This window comes from Hyaena hyaena, unplaced genomic scaffold (assembly GCF_003009895.1).
Source record: "Hyaena hyaena isolate Hyena2069 unplaced genomic scaffold, ASM300989v1 scaffold_237, whole genome shotgun sequence".
Lineage (NCBI taxonomy): Eukaryota > Metazoa > Chordata > Mammalia > Carnivora > Hyaenidae > Hyaena > Hyaena hyaena.
The window spans coordinates 1403383-1420555 of NW_024080874.1; the positions used below are offsets into that span (position 1 = coordinate 1403383).

The following is a 17173-nucleotide window of genomic DNA, read 5'->3' on the forward strand; positions in this document are numbered from 1 at the left end:
GAGGAGAGAAGGGGGCGGGATCGAGCCATGAGACACCAGGAGCCTCAGACACAGAAAGAAGCCAAGGGCAGGTAGATACAGGAGCCAGAGCTTGGGGTCAGGACATCAGGCTTCAAAACCCCTTGCAAGTCCTGGGAACAAGGGATCTTCCAGCCTAGCTCAGAGGCTGCAAGTGTCGCGGCCTCCCCGAGGTTCGCCTCTCTTTAAGCCACGCCCACATTGTCTACTTCTCCGGAATGAGAGGCTAAGGTTTTGCGCTCCGGGCCTTCGTCGCCGGCTCTTCCTTCTCCCCAGGAACCAGACCAGCGCTCAGCGCTACCCACCCCCACGTTTGGAGATTGGCGGGACCCCTTCATTCCCCCCTCCATTTCGCCGTTCCGCCCCTGGCCTATGAAACTCCACCCCTCCACCTTCTGCTGTCGGCGATTGGTGGACCTCCCGCGGTGGTGCCTAGTGATTGGTCCCCGTGGATGATGGTCACCAGCGAGATCCCGCCCCCAGAAGGAGCCGGGGTCGCCGGGCACTGCTCAGCGGTGCTGGGGCTGGCGCGGCTTGAGCCGCCGCCGCACTGACAGCTCGGTCTGCGGACCATGGAGACCGGCGCCGGCCCACATCCGCTGCGCCTGTTCGTCTGCCTGATGCCGCTCTGTCTGGCGTTGGTTTTGGGACCAGGGAGGCCCGGCATCGCCGAGGAAGGTGAGGCGGCTGGTGGCTGTTCTTGGAGCTTGGAATGCCAAAAGATAGGAGGCTGGAGAACTGGGGTTCTGAGGGAAGGAATCATATAGAGAGACTGGAGTCTGTATTGGGGTTTGAGGCAAGCGGGCAGCAGGAAGCAAAGAACTAAAGAGGCAGAGAAAAAGGTAGCTGAGCAAAGGTAGCTCAGGAGATCGGGCTGGAGACCTGGGAGGCTGGGGAGGGAAGAGACCAGGAATCGTGAGAGCCAGAGGCTGCGATTCAGGGGCCGGTGAGACGGACAGGCTGAGCGACTGGAGGTGGGAGGTGTGGGGGCGGGGAGATGAAGAGAGCAGAGGAGACAGGGAGACGTGGAGGTGAGATCGGAGTACAGGACGACGGGATGAAGCCCGAACCGCGAGGCAGGAGGTGGAGCGCTGGCAGGGGAGGGATGGCTGGGTCCGGAGCAGCCCGACGTGCGGGCGCGGGAGCTGTCCGCAGTGCTGAATTTGGAGCGTAGACTACCCGAAGCGGTCCGCGCGGCTTGTGGAGCTGCCTGCGGTACCAGGGCCCGCGTCTGGCCTCTGGATTTGGGGGAGCTGTACACTCAGCTGAACCCAGAGGCGTCATATCCAGGTCTAGAATCCTGAAGAGCTGGAATCTAAAGCGCTGGCGGCGGGCGGGTGTGGGGGGGGGGAGTTGAGGCGCCGGATCTCTGACGCCAATATGCAATTCCAATGTGCTGTCAGTTAAAACAAAATCGGGAAGCTGTCGGCGGTCCTGCCTAGTGTCACGGATGCCTCTGGAGCCAACCCTCTTAGAAACCCTCACCTTGGAGCCCCACCCCCTTGCTTAAGCTCTAGATTTGTAATCTTCCAAGACTTCAAGATGGCCTGGGCTCCTGTCTCTGAGCTGCTGCTGTGCCGTCCAGACCAGTGCTTCTTTGGGACCAATACTAACAGCAGAAGGAGAGAAGAAATTTTCATTTCTCCTGCTTCTGGCAGAGTCCACTCATTTTTCCCAGAGCCTCTAAGAGTCAAACTAAGAAGGTTCTAGTCTCTTCCATCCCTGGTGACTTCAGACCTCAGAAGAGCCCCTGAGTATAAATGAATTCCGGATGTATGTAGAAATCCTCTAATATGTTCACCTTCTACATCTTCTTGACATATAGTTGTAATTTAGGGAGTTGTAATTAGGGAGCCTAAGAAGGCGGAAAAGGGGGCTCACTGACACCACCACCCCCTTCTTAGAGCCAGTCTTAAGAGTACTTCCATGAACTCTGTGCCACGCTGAATAATGACTCCCAAATATGTCCACACCCTAATTAATCCCCAGAACCTGTCAATCTTACTGTAAATGCAAAAGACTTTGCAGATGTGGTTAGGGATCCTGAGATGGAGAGATTATCATGGATTATTTGGACGGCCCCAATGTAATCACAATGGTCCTTGTAAGAGGGATGCAGAAGGAGTCAGTCAGAGAAGGCAACTTGATCGCAGGAGGGTTGGAATGAAGCACTTTGCAGATGGAGGAGGATGCCACAAGCCAAGGAATCCAGGTGGCCACCAGAAGCTGAAAAATTCAAGTAAATGGATTCTCCCCTCTGAACCTAAGGATGGAACCAGTCCTGTTGCCAGCCCAACCAATGAAATTAATTTCCGGGGCGCCTGGGTGGCTTAGTCGGTTAAGCGTCCGACTTTCGCTTAGGTCATGATCTCGCGATTCGTGGGTTCGAGCCCCGCGTCGGGCTCTGTGCTGACTGCCGGCTCAGAGCCTGGAGCCTGTTTCAGTCTGTGACTCCCTCTCTCTCTGACCCTCCCCTGCTCACGCTGTCTCTCTCTCTCTCCTAGAAATAAATAAAACATTAAAAAAATAAAAAAAAAAGAAATTAATTTCCAACTTCTGACCTCCAGAACTGTAAGAGAATAAGTAATTGATATTTGAAGCCACAGTGTGATAATTTGTTACAGCAACTACAGGAAATTGATACAGGCTCCTTGACTAATTATTCTGCATTAGTTACCCATACCCCACGCCTTCATGGGAATGTATGGGGTGGGGAAAAATTGTCTCTGTCCCCTCAGTAAATTTACAACGAACTCATCAAAGGTCCCTCCCACCTTCCTGACCTTCTGGCTTTCTGACATCTCTGTTCTTCCTCTCCCTAGTCATCCTCCTGGATTCCAAAGCCTCGCAGGCTGAGTTGGGCTGGACTGCACTGCCAAGTAATGGGGTAAGTGTAACCTTTCTCTCCCTGTCCCGGGAATCTTCTGGTGGTCTGGGACTCAATTCCTTTAGCTCTTTGTGGTTACAGCAGATGAAAATGCTCCTCAGAGCATGTGGTCTCCAGCAGCACTGGCTTCAAGCCAGAGTGCCCTATTAGAAAACGTTGAGTCTTCAGTCAGTCCAAGAAGAAAAGAAAAAGAGAGAGAGAGAGAGAGAGATAGTGAGGGGAAAACCAACTGTGTCTAGCAACAGAAATATGTCATCTAGATGAGCCAACACTGGACAGTGTCTTGTGCATAGCAGACCCTCCAAGCAGTGTTGTTGATTGATGGATTGATAGAACAAGCAAGAATTTAAAATGCTAAAAGTGGCTTGGAAACTTGGGGTGCGCGTGGGGAGATGTGGCTGTGTGACTGCAGCCTGGTCCCCGAGTGGGCACCCACCTGGTGGAGAACCAGGAGACTTCAGACACCATTCCCAGCTCTGCTGCTCATTCGATGTTCATATCCAGTCAAATCACTCTTTCCGGAGCCTCAGCTTCCCCGCCTATAAAATCATGGATTGGACTCCAACGATTCTCCCAGCTCTGCATCTTATAGTTTCAGGGGAGTGGGGGTGGGGTGGGGTGGGAAGTGGAATGCGAGAAGAGGGGAAGGGGGTTTTCAGCTTTAGCCACCACCAGGGCTCCACCTCCTGGGGGCGCCTTGGCTCTGAGCTTCCCACATCTCTGTTCTCCCCAGTGGGAGGAGATCAGCGGCGTGGATGAGCACGACCGTCCGATCCGCACATACCAGGTGTGCAACGTGCTGGAGCCCAACCAGGACAACTGGCTGCAAACTGGCTGGATCAGCCGTGGCCGCGGGCAGCGCATCTTCGTGGAGCTGCAGTTCACACTGCGCGACTGCAGCAGCATCCCGGGCGCCGCGGGCACCTGCAAGGAGACTTTCAACGTCTACTACCTGGAGACAGAGGCTGACCTGGGCCGCGGTCGTTCCCGCCCAGGTGGCAGCCGGCCCCGCAAGATCGATACAATCGCTGCAGATGAAAGCTTCACGCAGGGCGACCTGGGCGAGCGCAAGATGAAGCTGAACACAGAGGTGCGCGAGATCGGTCCGCTCAGCCGGCGGGGTTTCCACCTGGCCTTTCAGGACGTGGGCGCATGCGTCGCGCTGGTGTCTGTGCGCGTCTACTACAAGCAGTGCCGCGCCACGGTGAGGGGCCTGGCGGCATTCCCAGCCACCGCAGCTGAGAGTGCCTTCTCCACGCTGGTGGAGGTGACGGGGACGTGCGTGGCGCACTCAGAAGGGGAGCCCGGCAGCCCCCCGCGCATGCACTGTGGCGCTGACGGTGAGTGGCTGGTGCCGGTGGGCCGCTGCAGCTGCAGTGCGGGATTCCAGGAACGCGGTGACATCTGTGAAGGTATTCAGCGGACGAGGGGGTGTGGCGTGGGAGTGCAGCACCGCAGGGGGCAACTGGGAGAGAGTGTGTCAAACAGGCAGGAGGAGGAGGAGAAGTCCTGACCTTCTGTGGAGCTTTCCAGTGGGTCCAGCCAGGACCACTGAATGCGGTTACTAGGAGGTGAATTTGACTCCATGTAAGGGGGCATTAGGAGCTCATATTTCAGGCACTGTGATAAACACCCCACAAAGGGTGTCTCATTTATTCTTGGCAATAAAGCAAGTCACCAGTATCCCTATTCCACAGATGAGGAAATGGAGGCTCAGAGAGATTAACACCTCACTTGCAAAGTTAGTAAATGGGGAACCAGGGTTTGAACGAGATTTGCCCATGCTGCCTCCCTTATGCATAAAGAAGGACAATACAGCAGCCCAACTCTACTGGCTATGGACTAGGGGAATTGGTTACATAATACTGAGCTCCCTGTCACTGATGATATGCAAGTCAGAGGCTGGCAGGGGGATTCTTGAGCTGGGGAGGAAGATTGGGAGGTTGCACTAGATGACTACTAAGATGCCACCCAACTCTCTGAACTATGAGTCAATGTGCTCCTGAGGGAGACCCTTCATGTGGGGGCTCTGTTGGGTTCTCAGGTCTGTGTGGGCACCGGGACCAGACCTCTCCTTTTCTCCCCTTTCTGTGGCTCTGAGGACTGAGGGTAAGGTATAGATGTGTGCCCTTAGTGTAGAAAGATCAAGTGATGCTTCTGCTAAGCCATGTCCTTTTCTGGGTACCAGGACAACAGAAACGATTCAGGCATAATCTCAACTCTTCAGAAGCCCTATAGATGAAAAACATAAAAATTTTAAAATCACAACAAGGCGCTATGTGATCTAATGGAGGGATTAATACAGTAGTGGGAAGACAGAAGAGGAAATGACTAAACGTAATCTCACTCCTTTGTTCAATTGTCCATTCAGTATGAATTGAGAACTTACCAAATGCATTTAGGGAGGGTTTATTATATATATTCAGATGAGTGTCACCATCACTTTCCCAATGGGAATTTATGGATTAGTAAGGGACTTGGGGGTATGAGCCTTCCTGAACTCTCTAAGTAGGGTTAGGATCCACTTCTGGTCTCCAGCACCCATTACAACCTCTACTTCTTGCTTAAAAAAAATTCAGGACAGTTGACTGCAATCTCTATTTCTGCACTCACCCTATGGTATGCAGTGATCTACTTATGCGTGTTTCCACCACTGGGCTAGGAACTGACCTCAGGCAATGGTTGTATCACATCTTAGCAGTCCCAGTATCCATAACAGGATATGGTAAGTGCCCAATGGAAATATATTGAGTGAAGGAGTGGTTACCATAGGGTGTGATACATATCAACAGAGAGTTGAGGAAGCCTGGAGAAGGGAGAACCCGATTCTAAGTGTGGAGAGAGACAATGAGAAAGCCTTTCTTCCAGGCAGCTAAAAGCATTCTGACTTAAGAGATTGTCTGCTGAAGCATGGAGGCAGGAGGGAATGGAGCATGATTGGGGCAGGGGGCAGAGGGCATTTGGGGGTGTGAGGGGTGATGGGGCTGGAGAGGGGCAGGGACAAATCATGAAGGTCTTGAACTTTAGGATAAAGAGCTTAGACTATACGTTGTCGATCAATGGGAGGCTTTGAAGCAGGGATCCGACATGTTCAGTTTGGTATTTTCAAAAGAACACTCAAGCTGTAATTACAAAGAAAGAATTGAGGAAGGAAGGATTAAAGGGCAGATAAGGAGGAAGATGGGACAACAATCCCGGAGAAAGAGCGAGAAGTCTGAACTAAGGCAGTAGCAGAGGTCACTGGGAGGTGAGGATGGATGTGATCATAAAACAGCCTCCACAGCATTTGGTGACCATGCGACGCAGCAGGAAAGGAGTCCTTTTTGACTCATACACTTCTCGAGGATTAGATGGACAGGGGATCATTAGCTGGGGTAGAGAACACAAGACGCTGATGGACACCGAATTTATGATGCCTGTGGTGCATCAAGTGGAGGTAGCTAGAAAGTGAGTCTGGAGCTCAGCAATAGAGAGATGATACTTGAAGATGTGGTTGTGGTTGGGACAGACCAAGGTGAGGTAAGAAGCAAGAAGGGCCAATGATGAAGTCTCACAGAACAGCGGTATTTAAGGACATAAGGGGGAGTCGAAGAATCAAAGCCCATAGAAAAGGACCTTGAGGGAGAATCAGAGGCTGGGAGAGATCTAGGAGAGTGTTATTTCATGGCAGCCAAAGGAGGTAGAGGGATCCAGGAGGGAACAGCTTACGGTGTCGGTGAACAGTCAGGTAAGGTGAGGAGGTTTGGACAACGTCCGCTTGGTGGCCCTGGCAAAAGCAGTTTCTGTTGAGTAATGCCAGTAGGCTGCGGAATGAAGGAAGATGAGGAGCTAGAGTCAGGGAATGTACACAACTCTCTGGAAGGCTGGATTTGAAAGCGGAGGAGAGGGGGGAGTTATCCTGAGGGAGACATTGGGTTGAGAGAAGATTTTGACTGTAGATAGGAGCCTTGTTTATTTATATGCTGAGGGAAGGAGCCAATGGGGCACCAAGCAGGGGGTGGTGGGAGTGGTCTGCCCCAGGGGGATGTATTTTATCACTGATGTGGTTTAGAATTGCTGACACTTGTTGCTAACTAAGATCAGGCCTTGTTTTCATCAGTTTTATTATTTTTTAATACTCTGGACATGATGCCCTTCCTGCCTGTACCCTAAGTGGGCCCCTTTTACTACTCCATTCCTTTGTTCTGTCAATGGGAAGAAGCAGTAGAGAAGGAGCAATATAAGAAGAATTAGGAACCATATGACTGATGGAAGATAGTCGGGGAGGAGGAGAAGGAGGCAGGATCCAGAGTGAAGGAGAAGGGGCTGGAGGCCTCCAACAGGAAGTGGCTCATCCCCTCCTCTAGGCCTAGAAGGAAGGGGGAGAGGGAAGATGAGTATAGATGGAGGTTTGTGGGTTTGATGGCCAGACATTGAGGGAATTACCATCTGACAGCCTCTCTTCTCCCTGTGAAGTGGGAGGAGGGCATCTGTACCAGTGGACAGTAGGGTCCTGTTCTCTTTTATTTACTCTATCTCTAGATCCTAGCACCAGAGCACCTGACTCATAGTAGATGCTAAAAAATAAATCATCCAATGAATGACTCTGGAGGTGGGGGTTTGGATACACACCGTGGGCAATCACACACACACACACACACACACACACACACACACTCAGGAACCCAGTCTGGAATCCAGTCAGGAACCCACTTCTGACTTAAACTGAGACCAGACAAAAGCCACATGTAGTGGTGTCAGCTCTGCCTTGGGGAGTGGGGAGCTGGGGAGGAAGCCAGGGAGAGCTTCACATGGGAGGTCATTTTTTTATTCTGTTTCTTCTCTTTTTTATTTTTCCATTTATTTTTATTTTTATTTTGTAAGGGAGGTATTATTTTGAACTGGGTTCTGGAGAAACACAGGAATTTGCCGGGAGAGAAGAGGTGTGAAACATTATAGGACAAGAGCCAGAGGTGCGACGGAAAGAGTTCAGTATGGCAAGGGTGGGGTGGTCGGGACTGGGGAGGCAGGTTTTAAGAAGGGAAGTGAGATGGTCAGGTTTGTGTTCACAAAGTGGAGACCTTCCAGGGCCTTCTACAGCTAAGTACAGAGCCTTCTCTAAAGGTAGACAGATGTGGAGGGCATAGAACAAAGATCTTCTCTCTCTCTTTTGTTCCTCTCTTTTATTTACCCTGCCCCAGTCACTAGGGTTTCAGGGGGGTGGGAGGGATCAGGGTGTAAAACCTGCATCTTCCAATCTCTGCAGGAGTGCCCTGGAGCAGGGGGGCCCAAGCAGATATGCTCTCTAAGGCTCCCCAGGGCACACAGAGACCCTGTGATGGGGTGGCACGAGAGGGGGTTACAGACAGAGAGGCTTATCTGGACCCAACATAGGGAAGCCCCTTCTCACTGCTGGCGCTGGTCAGCAGAGGCAGCCTCAGAAGAAGGTGGGCTCCCCATTTCTAAGTGGAGACTGTGGCTACCACTAGGAGGGGTACTGAAGGACGCAGCCAGCAGGGGTTGAACTGGGTGATCTCTGACATTTGGCTCTGACCTTGAGGAAGAGAGGGAGGGACCCGCAGTCAAGAGAGAGGCTCTCAAGAGTCTGCCCCTCCACACAGACCTCTTCTAAACACAGCCTGTCAAAGCAGAGCTAACCACTGCGGTCTCTGATGGGACACACGTCTCTGGGACAGCAGATGTCCCCAAATACGCAGAGAAAGGAAGCCTCTGCTACTTTTCCCTACTGCTGGGAGACCCTCTAAGACAGGTCTCCGCTCGGACTTCACAACAGAGGTTGGCAGGCCATGGTTATTGTCCCCACTTGACTGATGGTTTCTTGAGGCCAGGGAGGCATTGGCAGTGGCAGAGCTAACACCGGAATCCAGGCTGTCGGAGTCCCAGCGGGGACTGCTGCCACCATGTTGGTGAGCGCCATGCTCTGTTCTGAAGGCAGGTATCTCCAAAGCCTCTGGAACTTTACAGGCCCTGCCCAAAGCTGTGTTGCCCAGGACTCAGTAGGGTGGAACCTCAAAGCCTAAGCCTTCCAGATAACGGGAGCCTGCAGCTCACTCCCCTCTTCTCCCAGACAAGCTAAACATTCTCCCTGAGGGCTTGTACTGTGTCTTCTTGGGGCTGGAGAGCAGTCAGCCTTCCAGACCCAGCCAAACTAGAAAGACAACCAGGTGGGGGTAGGGAGGGAGGTGAGACCCACCCAGACTCCCCAGGGGAGGGCCAGGAGCCACTGCCTCCCTCCCACCTGGCCCAGCTGGGGAGACATTTTTTTTCGAGTGGGTGTTTAGCGTTTCCACTTCAGGCCTGTGATGGAGGAATAGTAATTACTACCACTGTTGTGTACATGTTGTCTGTGCCGGGCTAAGCGGCTTACACTTCATCTCAGTTAATCGTCCCACAACCTTTCTGAGGTGGGTATTCTATGAGAGGCTCAGAGAGGTCAACCAATTTGCCCAAGGCCAACAGCAAATAAGTGGTACAACCCAGGCGTGAACCCAGGTTGCTCAGATATAAAAAGCCTGCACTCTTCACAACCTGCGCGCTGGGTGAGGCCAGAGATGTGACAGAAGCAAAGTAACGGGGGAGAGTGTCCAGACCAGAAGTAGGGAGACTTCCCCTTCCTTCTGTCTACTCCCCCCGTCCGCCCCCACACCTGGCTGGCTCCACTTTCAAACTGGAAACAAGTGCAGCAGTTGCGGATTTGTGATGCCACGAACCGCCCCCCCCCCCCCCCCCCGCCCCGAATTGTAGTGGTGGGAGGATGGGCTCTGACAACAACAGTGTGTGAGTGTGTGTCACTGGGAGCGTGTGGGTGTCTGTCCCTGGGTAGCTGTGAAATACCCCTTGGAGGCATCTCTCTTCTGGCCTCACATCATGACTGGAGAGTTTGGCTTCTTTTCTTCCAGTGGGCATTAGAGCAGCACATGTTGCGGGCTCTGAAACCTGTCTGCTTGGGCTGGAATCCCACCATTTATTAGCTGTGGGACACTGGGCGAGTTACTGAACCTCTCTGAGCCCTAGTTTCCTCATTTAAAAAATGAGAATAAAGGACACACCTCACAGACTGTTGGAAGGATTAAATGAATTATTAAAGGTAAAATGAGCTAGTGTTCTGCACCCACTAAGCGCTCACTAAGGGTTAGGTAGACTGGGTTAAGTCAGGAACTGCCCCCCCCTCCCCTCTAGGGCAGTACTGGACTAGCTGAGACCCCCTTCTGGGCACAGTTCCAGCACTCGAACTCACGCTAATGGGGCAGGCAGAAGGTGGGGGGAGAGAGAAGCTGTGGAGGAGACACCTCCTCACGTAGCTCCGCCCCGCAGCCTGTCCCCCAGGGTTTTACAAGTTGTCCTCGCGCCGGCCACTCTGCTCCCCGTGCCCAGAGCACAGCCGGGCCCTGGAAAACGCCTCCACGTTCTGCGTGTGCCAGGACAGCTACGCACGCTCGCCCACCGACCCGCCGTCGGCCTCCTGCACCCGTGAGTGCTCCTCCGGAAGGCCTTCGGAGGTGGGGGGGGAGTCAATAAAGGCGTGGGGGAGGGGTTGCTGAGGACAGGGGCTCCGCACTGGGGAGCGTGGGGAAGGGCGTGGGGGTCAGCGACTGAGCCGGCTGGGTGGAGGGAGGGGAGCCAGGGGTGGGGCCGGGGGCCGGGCCTTGAGTTGTAAGAACCAGGACAAGAGTCCAGACGACAGAGGTCTGAGGCCAGGCGCCCCCCCCCCCCCCCCCCCCCCGTCGTGGAGTGGACTGCCCCCAGCCGCCCTCACTTCACGTTGCGCCCCAGCCGGAGGGGGGCTCCCGCCGCTCACACTCTGTGCTGCGCCCTGCATCCCCACGTCTGCCCACTAACCTCCCCCACCTCCCTGGCCCCCACGCCCCCTTCCGTCTCTCCCCCATTAATGGCCTCAGTTACCCCCACTCCCTCCCCCACCTCCTCCAAGCCCCTTCTGCCCCTGCCCCTGTCGCTGACCTCCCCCCACCCCGGCTCGCCCGGCTGACGGCGCACTCCCCCCCCCCGCCCCCCCAGGGCCGCCGTCGGCGCCGCGGGACCTGCAGTACAGCCTGAGCCGCTCGCCGCTGGCGCTGAGGCTGCGCTGGCTGCCGCCCGCCGACTCGGGCGGCCGCTCGGACGTCACGTACTCGCTGCTGTGCCTGCGCTGTGGCCGCGAGGGCCCGGCGGGCGCGTGCGAGCCGTGCGGGCCGCGCGTGGCCTTCGTGCCGCGCCAGGCCGGGCTGCGGGAGCGCGCCGCCACGCTGCTCCACCTGCGGCCCGGGGCGCGCTACACCGTGCGCGTGGCGGCGCTCAACGGCGTGTCGGGCCCGGCTGCCGCCGCGGGAGCCACCTACGCGCAGGTCACCGTGTCCACCGGGCCCGGGGGTAAGGCCGCCCGCGCCCCTCGGGGCTTAGAGGGGGCTCCCCGCGTCTTCCCCCGCAGGCGAAGCCCCCCACTCACGTCCCTGACCGCGGGGACCCCCGCAGACGGCCAGCTCTGCCCGAGGGCCCCGGGGGGGGCGTTTACTGAGGACGCGGGTGACTCGGCGCCGCCGGGCCAGAGCGGTTGCGGGAGTTTCCGGGAGTCTGCGGGAGCCACTGGGCGCCCCTGCTCCCGACCTCGCAGAGAGCCTGGCACCGCACCCAGCTCGCAGCCGCCCTGCGTCTCATCTCCCAGGGGAGAGAGCCGAGAGCCCCGCAATCTTTTGCTCCCCCTTTCCGAAAATTTCAGCAGGAAGGGCAGAATTGTCTCTCCTCCTTTACTGTCTCAGAAGGAGGGTTTCTGTCCTGTGTCCCCCAGCCTCCATCCCTGCAGCATCAGCCATTCTCTTTCCTGGCCCCGGAAAAGAGCAAGGAAGCACTTAGGGTCAGACTTGAGGGACGCTAAAAGTCACTCCAATAGCGGTCACATTTTTTTTTTTAAATTTATTTCTAGGAGAGAGAGAGAGAGAGACAGCGTGAGCAGGGGAGGGTCAGAGAGAGAGGGAGACACAGACTCTGAAAATAGGCTCCAGGCTCTGAGCTGGCAGTTAGCACAGAGCCCGACGCGGGGCTCGAACCCACGAACCGCGAGATCATGACCTAAGCGAAAGTCAGACGCTTAACCGACTAAGCCACCCAGGCGCCCTAGCGGTCACATTTCTGAGTCAGCACTAGAGAGGAGTAAATGATGACCTAGACTCCTTTTATGCTACACCTACTCCACTCTCAGAAATTACTTTTGGTTTGTCTTTCACCCAGCTGGGGTGCACCTGCACGGAATCCCTCAAGTATCCTTTGCAAGAAAGTGAGCGGTGTGGTTTCTGAGCCTTTTCGTATCTGAGATGTGATTGGTGTGACTCTGCTTCCCTATATTCTGGCAGTTGTATTGCCGAGAAGTCTGAGGGCAGGGTAATTTCTGTTCTGTGTAAGTAGGCTTTGTGTGTGTGTGTGTAATCCTTTCACCTACTAGTGAAAATGAAACTTAACCAATATTGAACTCTTATCCTGGAGCTTGGCTGGCACATAGTAAAACTTGTGATCTGCACATATTTTTTGTATTCCTGGGAAAAACTTTTTTTCAGTTATTGCTTTGACTAGAATTTCTGATAGCTCCAATATCTCCCTTAAGAATCTTTCTAAGCCCTAGGTTGTACATCCATTTTCTGATTCTCAAATCTTGTCCCCCCCCCCCCTTATCATTTTTAGCTCTTAATCTATTTTCTCTGCCTTTTGGAGAGATTTCCAATTTGTCTGGGGTTTTTTTGGAATAACAGTTTTGCTCTGTTTTTTACTATCTCGGTTATGACTTAACATTTGCTATTGCATTTACATGAAAAAAAATCAATATTGAAAAAGAAAAAAAGCACCCATAATCCTATTATGCAGATATACAACTATTACTATCTTAGAGTGTATCCTTCCACATTTTTTCCTGTCTTTATATCCATATCTAGAACTATCTACTCTAAAATCCCTTTTGTATAATATATGTGATACGAGATTTTTAGCTAGTATTTCATATTAACATCCTATTTTGATATAGATGGATTTAAAAATCATGTTGAGATACTGTTTCCTTTTATTAATAAAAATACTAGGCTTCCACTGATTGAGTGCTGCTCTGTGTTTGGCACTGGTGCTTGTGTGATACGATTTTCTACATTCATTCATTTAAATGGAATGATAGTCATCTTTCATTTTTAAAAATATTTAAGTAACCTCTACACCAATGTGGGGCTCGAACTTGCGACCCCAAGATCAAGAGCCACACGCTCTTCCGACTGAGCCAGCCAGGCGCCCCTAATCATCTTTCAAATGAAGAAGCTGGGGCCTAAGAGGACAGGCGAATTGTCCAAAGTCATCCAGCTAGTAGTAGACACTCATCTTTGAACTCAGGTCTGTCAACCACAGGCCCTGGCCCTAGAATGTTTTCACTAAAAAAAAAATTTTTTTAAATGCTTATTTATTTCTGAGAGAGAGACAGAGACGGAATGTGAGCAGGGGAGGGGCAGGGAGAGAAGGAGACACAGAATCTGAACCAGGTTCCAGGCTCTGAGCTGTTAGCACAGAGCCTGATGTGGGACTTGAACTCAAGAACCACAAGATCATGACCTGAGCTGAAGTTGGACGCTTAACCCACTGAGCCACCCAGGTGCCCCAGAATGCTTTCATTTTTTTATTGAACTTGCAAAAAAAAAAAAAAAAGGAATATTAATTTTATAAAATGCTTTTTAAGCATTTTTCAAGATGACCAAACGATTTTTCTCCTTTAACCTATTGGCATGATGAATTCTATTCATGGATTTTTCAGTGTGAGTTTTTTTTGTGTTCCTAGATTATACCCTACTGAATATGGGTATATTATTCTTCTAATATTTTGCTGAGTTAATTTGTTTATATTTTAATATTTTCCCATGTACATTTATGAGAGATTAGTGGTTTTTTTTATTGTGTTCTTTGTGAAGTTTTACATTTGTCAAGTTTTGCTGGCTTTGGAAAAAGCATCAGGGAAAATCTCTTCTTTTTCTCTGCTGTGGAACAATTTAAATAGCATAATTATCATCCTTTGAAGGCATCCAGAACTGCTCTTAGGGACCTGCACTCTCTTTGGGGGAAACTTTAATGATACTCCCAATCTTTTCCATACTCCTTGAATGAGTTTTATTAATTTGTGTTTTCATAGCAAATATTTTGATATTTTTCTAATTCAGTAGCCTAGACATGTACATTTTAAAATTTTCCTCAGTATCTGTAGTAACTGCCTTTTCTTTCTTCATGTTATGTGCTTGTGATTTCTTTTTAATTACTTATCCTTGCTGGGAGTTTATTTTACTGGTTATGACTATCAGTTCTCGAATTAATCAATTCCAGTGTCTTGTACTTTTGTCGTTTGTGATTTTATCTTTATTAAAACCGTCCTCTTGCTTTCCTGAAGCCTTTTTTTTTTTTTAAGATTAGTTCAGTGCTTAGTTTTATTTTAATATTTTAAGCCTATGAATTTTCCTCTGAGAATATCTTTGGTCACATCGCGTATGTTTTTATGCATAATATATCTCATTAGTATTGTCACTTTTTTGGTAGATATTTACATACCCTAAATTTTCACATACCTTTTAAACTGTATATAATTCGGTGCTTTTTCACATATTCACATGGTTATTCAGTCCACATTTTCATCACCCCCAAAAGAAACCCATTAATAGTTACTTTCCATTCCTCCCACCCCCTCCTACTAACCTACAAACCACTGCTGTATTTCCTGTCCCTGTAGGTTTGATTACTCTGGGCATTTCATATACATGGGATTATACAACATGTGAACTTTTGTGTCTGCCTTTTTTTGTTGTTTGGTTAGCATAATGTTTTCCAGGTTTATCCGTGTCATCACATGCATCAGTATATTATCCCTTTATATGGCTGACTCATATTCCATTGTATACCACAATTTTGTTTATCCATTCATCCGTTCGTGCTTTGGGCTGTTTCTACTTTTTGGTTATCACGACTAATGCTGCTATCCATCCCCATGTACACGTTTTTGTAGAAACGTGTTTTCACTTTTTTTGAGAATATACGTAGGAGTGGAATTCCTGGGTCATATCATACGATGCTATAGACTGAATTATGTCTCCCCTAGATTCATAATGCTGAAGCCCTGACTCCCAGTGTGACTGTATTTGGAGCTAGAGCCTTTAAGGAAGTAAGTAAGGTTAATGAGATCATAAGGGTGGGGCCCTGGTCCCATAGGACTGGTGTTCTTACAGAAGAGGAAGAGACACCAGAGCTGCCCTGTTCTCTCTGTGCACACGAAAGGAAGGCCAAGAGGGGACATAGCAAGAAATGTCATCTGTAGGTCAGGAGGAGTACTGTGGATACAAATCTGTAAGCATCTTGGGGCACCTGGGGGGCTCAGTCGGTTAAGCATCTGACTTCAACTTGGGTTATGATCTCACAGTGTGTGGGTTTGAGCCCAGTGTTGGGCTCTGTGCTGACAGCTAGGAGCCTGGAGCCTGCTTCAGACTATCTGTCTCCTTCTCTCTGCCCCTCCCCTGTTCACTCTCTCTCTCTCTTTCCTCTCTCTCTCTCTCTCTCTCAAAAATACATAAACATTAACAAAATGTTTTAAATAGTTAAAAAACCCCACAAATCTGTAAGCATCTTGATCCAGGATTTCTAGCCTCTCGAACTGAGACATACGGTGGCTTTTTATCTTCTAGAGGAACTAAGGAACTTTTTGTGGATCTGCCAAACTGTTTTCCAAAGCAGCAGGGCCACTTTGCCTTCCCGCCAGCGTTGTTCGAGGCTTCCAGTCTCTCCACAGCCTCACCAACACTTGTTACTGTTTTTGTTGATTACAGCCCCTCTAGTGGATGTGAAGCGGTATCTCCCTGTGGTCTGGATTTCCATTTCTTTAATGACTAGAGATGGTGAGCATCTCTTCATGTCCTGGGTTTCCTTTTTGCCATTGAGTTATGAGCTCTTTTTAAAATATATATATATTCTGCGGGGCACCCGACTTCCGCTCAGGTCATGATCTAGCGGTTTGTGAGTTTCAGCCCCGCATCGGGTTCTGCGCTGACAGCTCGGAGCCTGGAGCCTGTTTCGGATTCTGCGTCTCCCTCTCGCTCTGCCCCTCCCCTGCTCACACTCTCAAAAAAAAATTAAGAAATATATATTCTGAGTATTAGATCTTTGTTCATTTTCTAGGACTTTTATAACAAAGTACCGAAAATTAGATGGCTTAAAACAAATCTCTTGTCTCACACTTCGGGAAGCCAGAAGTCTGAAAGCACGGGGTCAGCAGGGCTGTGCTCCCTCTGCTCCGGGAGAGGATCCTTCCCTGCTTCTAGCCTCCTGTTTGCTGGCAGTCCTTGGTCTTCCTTTGCTTGTAGATGCCTGTTCCAGGCACATGGCCTCTTCTCCCTGTGCGTCTTCATATAGTCTCCCCTCTGTGAGTGTCTGTCTCTGTGTCCAGATTTTCATAAGGACATCCTTCATATTGGATGAGGGCCCCCTTGAATGACCTCATTTTAACTTGATTCTCACTGTGAAGACGCTATTTCAAAGGAAGTCACATTGTAGAGGTACTGGGGGCTAGGACCTCACCGTATCTTTGGAGGGGGAACACAATTCCACATATAACCCCCATCAAATAGATGACTTACAAATATTTTCTTCCACTCTGTGGGTTGTCCATCGCTTTTTGGAAAAAAAATCGAGGTATGATTGACATATAGCCTAATATTCGTTTCTCGTACAACAGAACATGTCATATTTATGTATATTGTGAAATGATCACCGTAGTAAATCTACGTAACTTCTATCTCCACACGCAGTTACACATTTTTTTTTCTTGTGATGAGAAATTTTGAGGTCTACTCTTTTAGCAAATTTCAAATACACAGCGTAGTTCAGTAACTATAGTCACCACACTGTATATTACACCCCCAGGACTTGCTTATTTTATAACTGGAAGTTTGTGCCTTTTGACCCCCTTTCCCTGCTTTGCCCATCTCCCCATCATGCCTCTGGCAGACACCTATCCTTCACTCTGAGTTGTGTCTTTTGAAGCTCCAGGTTTTAAATTTTGATGAAGTCTTTGGTTGCCTGTGTCTTTGGTTTCATATCTGACAAACCACTGCCTGGTTCAAAGTCATGAGGATTTATACCTACGTTTTCTTCTCATGTTGTAGTTTTGCCTAAATTTGTTTTAGAGAACGTGTTTTAATTCCTGGGTTATTTGCTTTTCTTTTGTTTCTGATTTTACTGCTCCATGCTTAGAGAAAGAGGTTTGCACAACTTTTC

At 50.5% G+C, this 17173-nt stretch overlaps 1 protein-coding gene across 1 annotated transcript in view; it reads left to right on the forward strand.

The window, feature by feature from the left end:
- Nucleotides 1-590: 590 nt before the first annotated feature.
- Nucleotides 591-17173, forward strand: part of EPHA10 (EPH receptor A10) — a 38826-nt gene continuing 22243 nt past the window's right edge. The window contains exons 1-5 of the mRNA XM_039244490.1: nucleotides 591-696; nucleotides 2841-2905; nucleotides 3639-4317; nucleotides 10220-10375; nucleotides 10922-11272. Coding sequence (XP_039100421.1) covers nucleotides 591-696; nucleotides 2841-2905; nucleotides 3639-4317; nucleotides 10220-10375; nucleotides 10922-11272 — 1357 coding nt within the window. The remainder of the gene's footprint in view (nucleotides 697-2840; nucleotides 2906-3638; nucleotides 4318-10219; nucleotides 10376-10921; nucleotides 11273-17173) is intronic.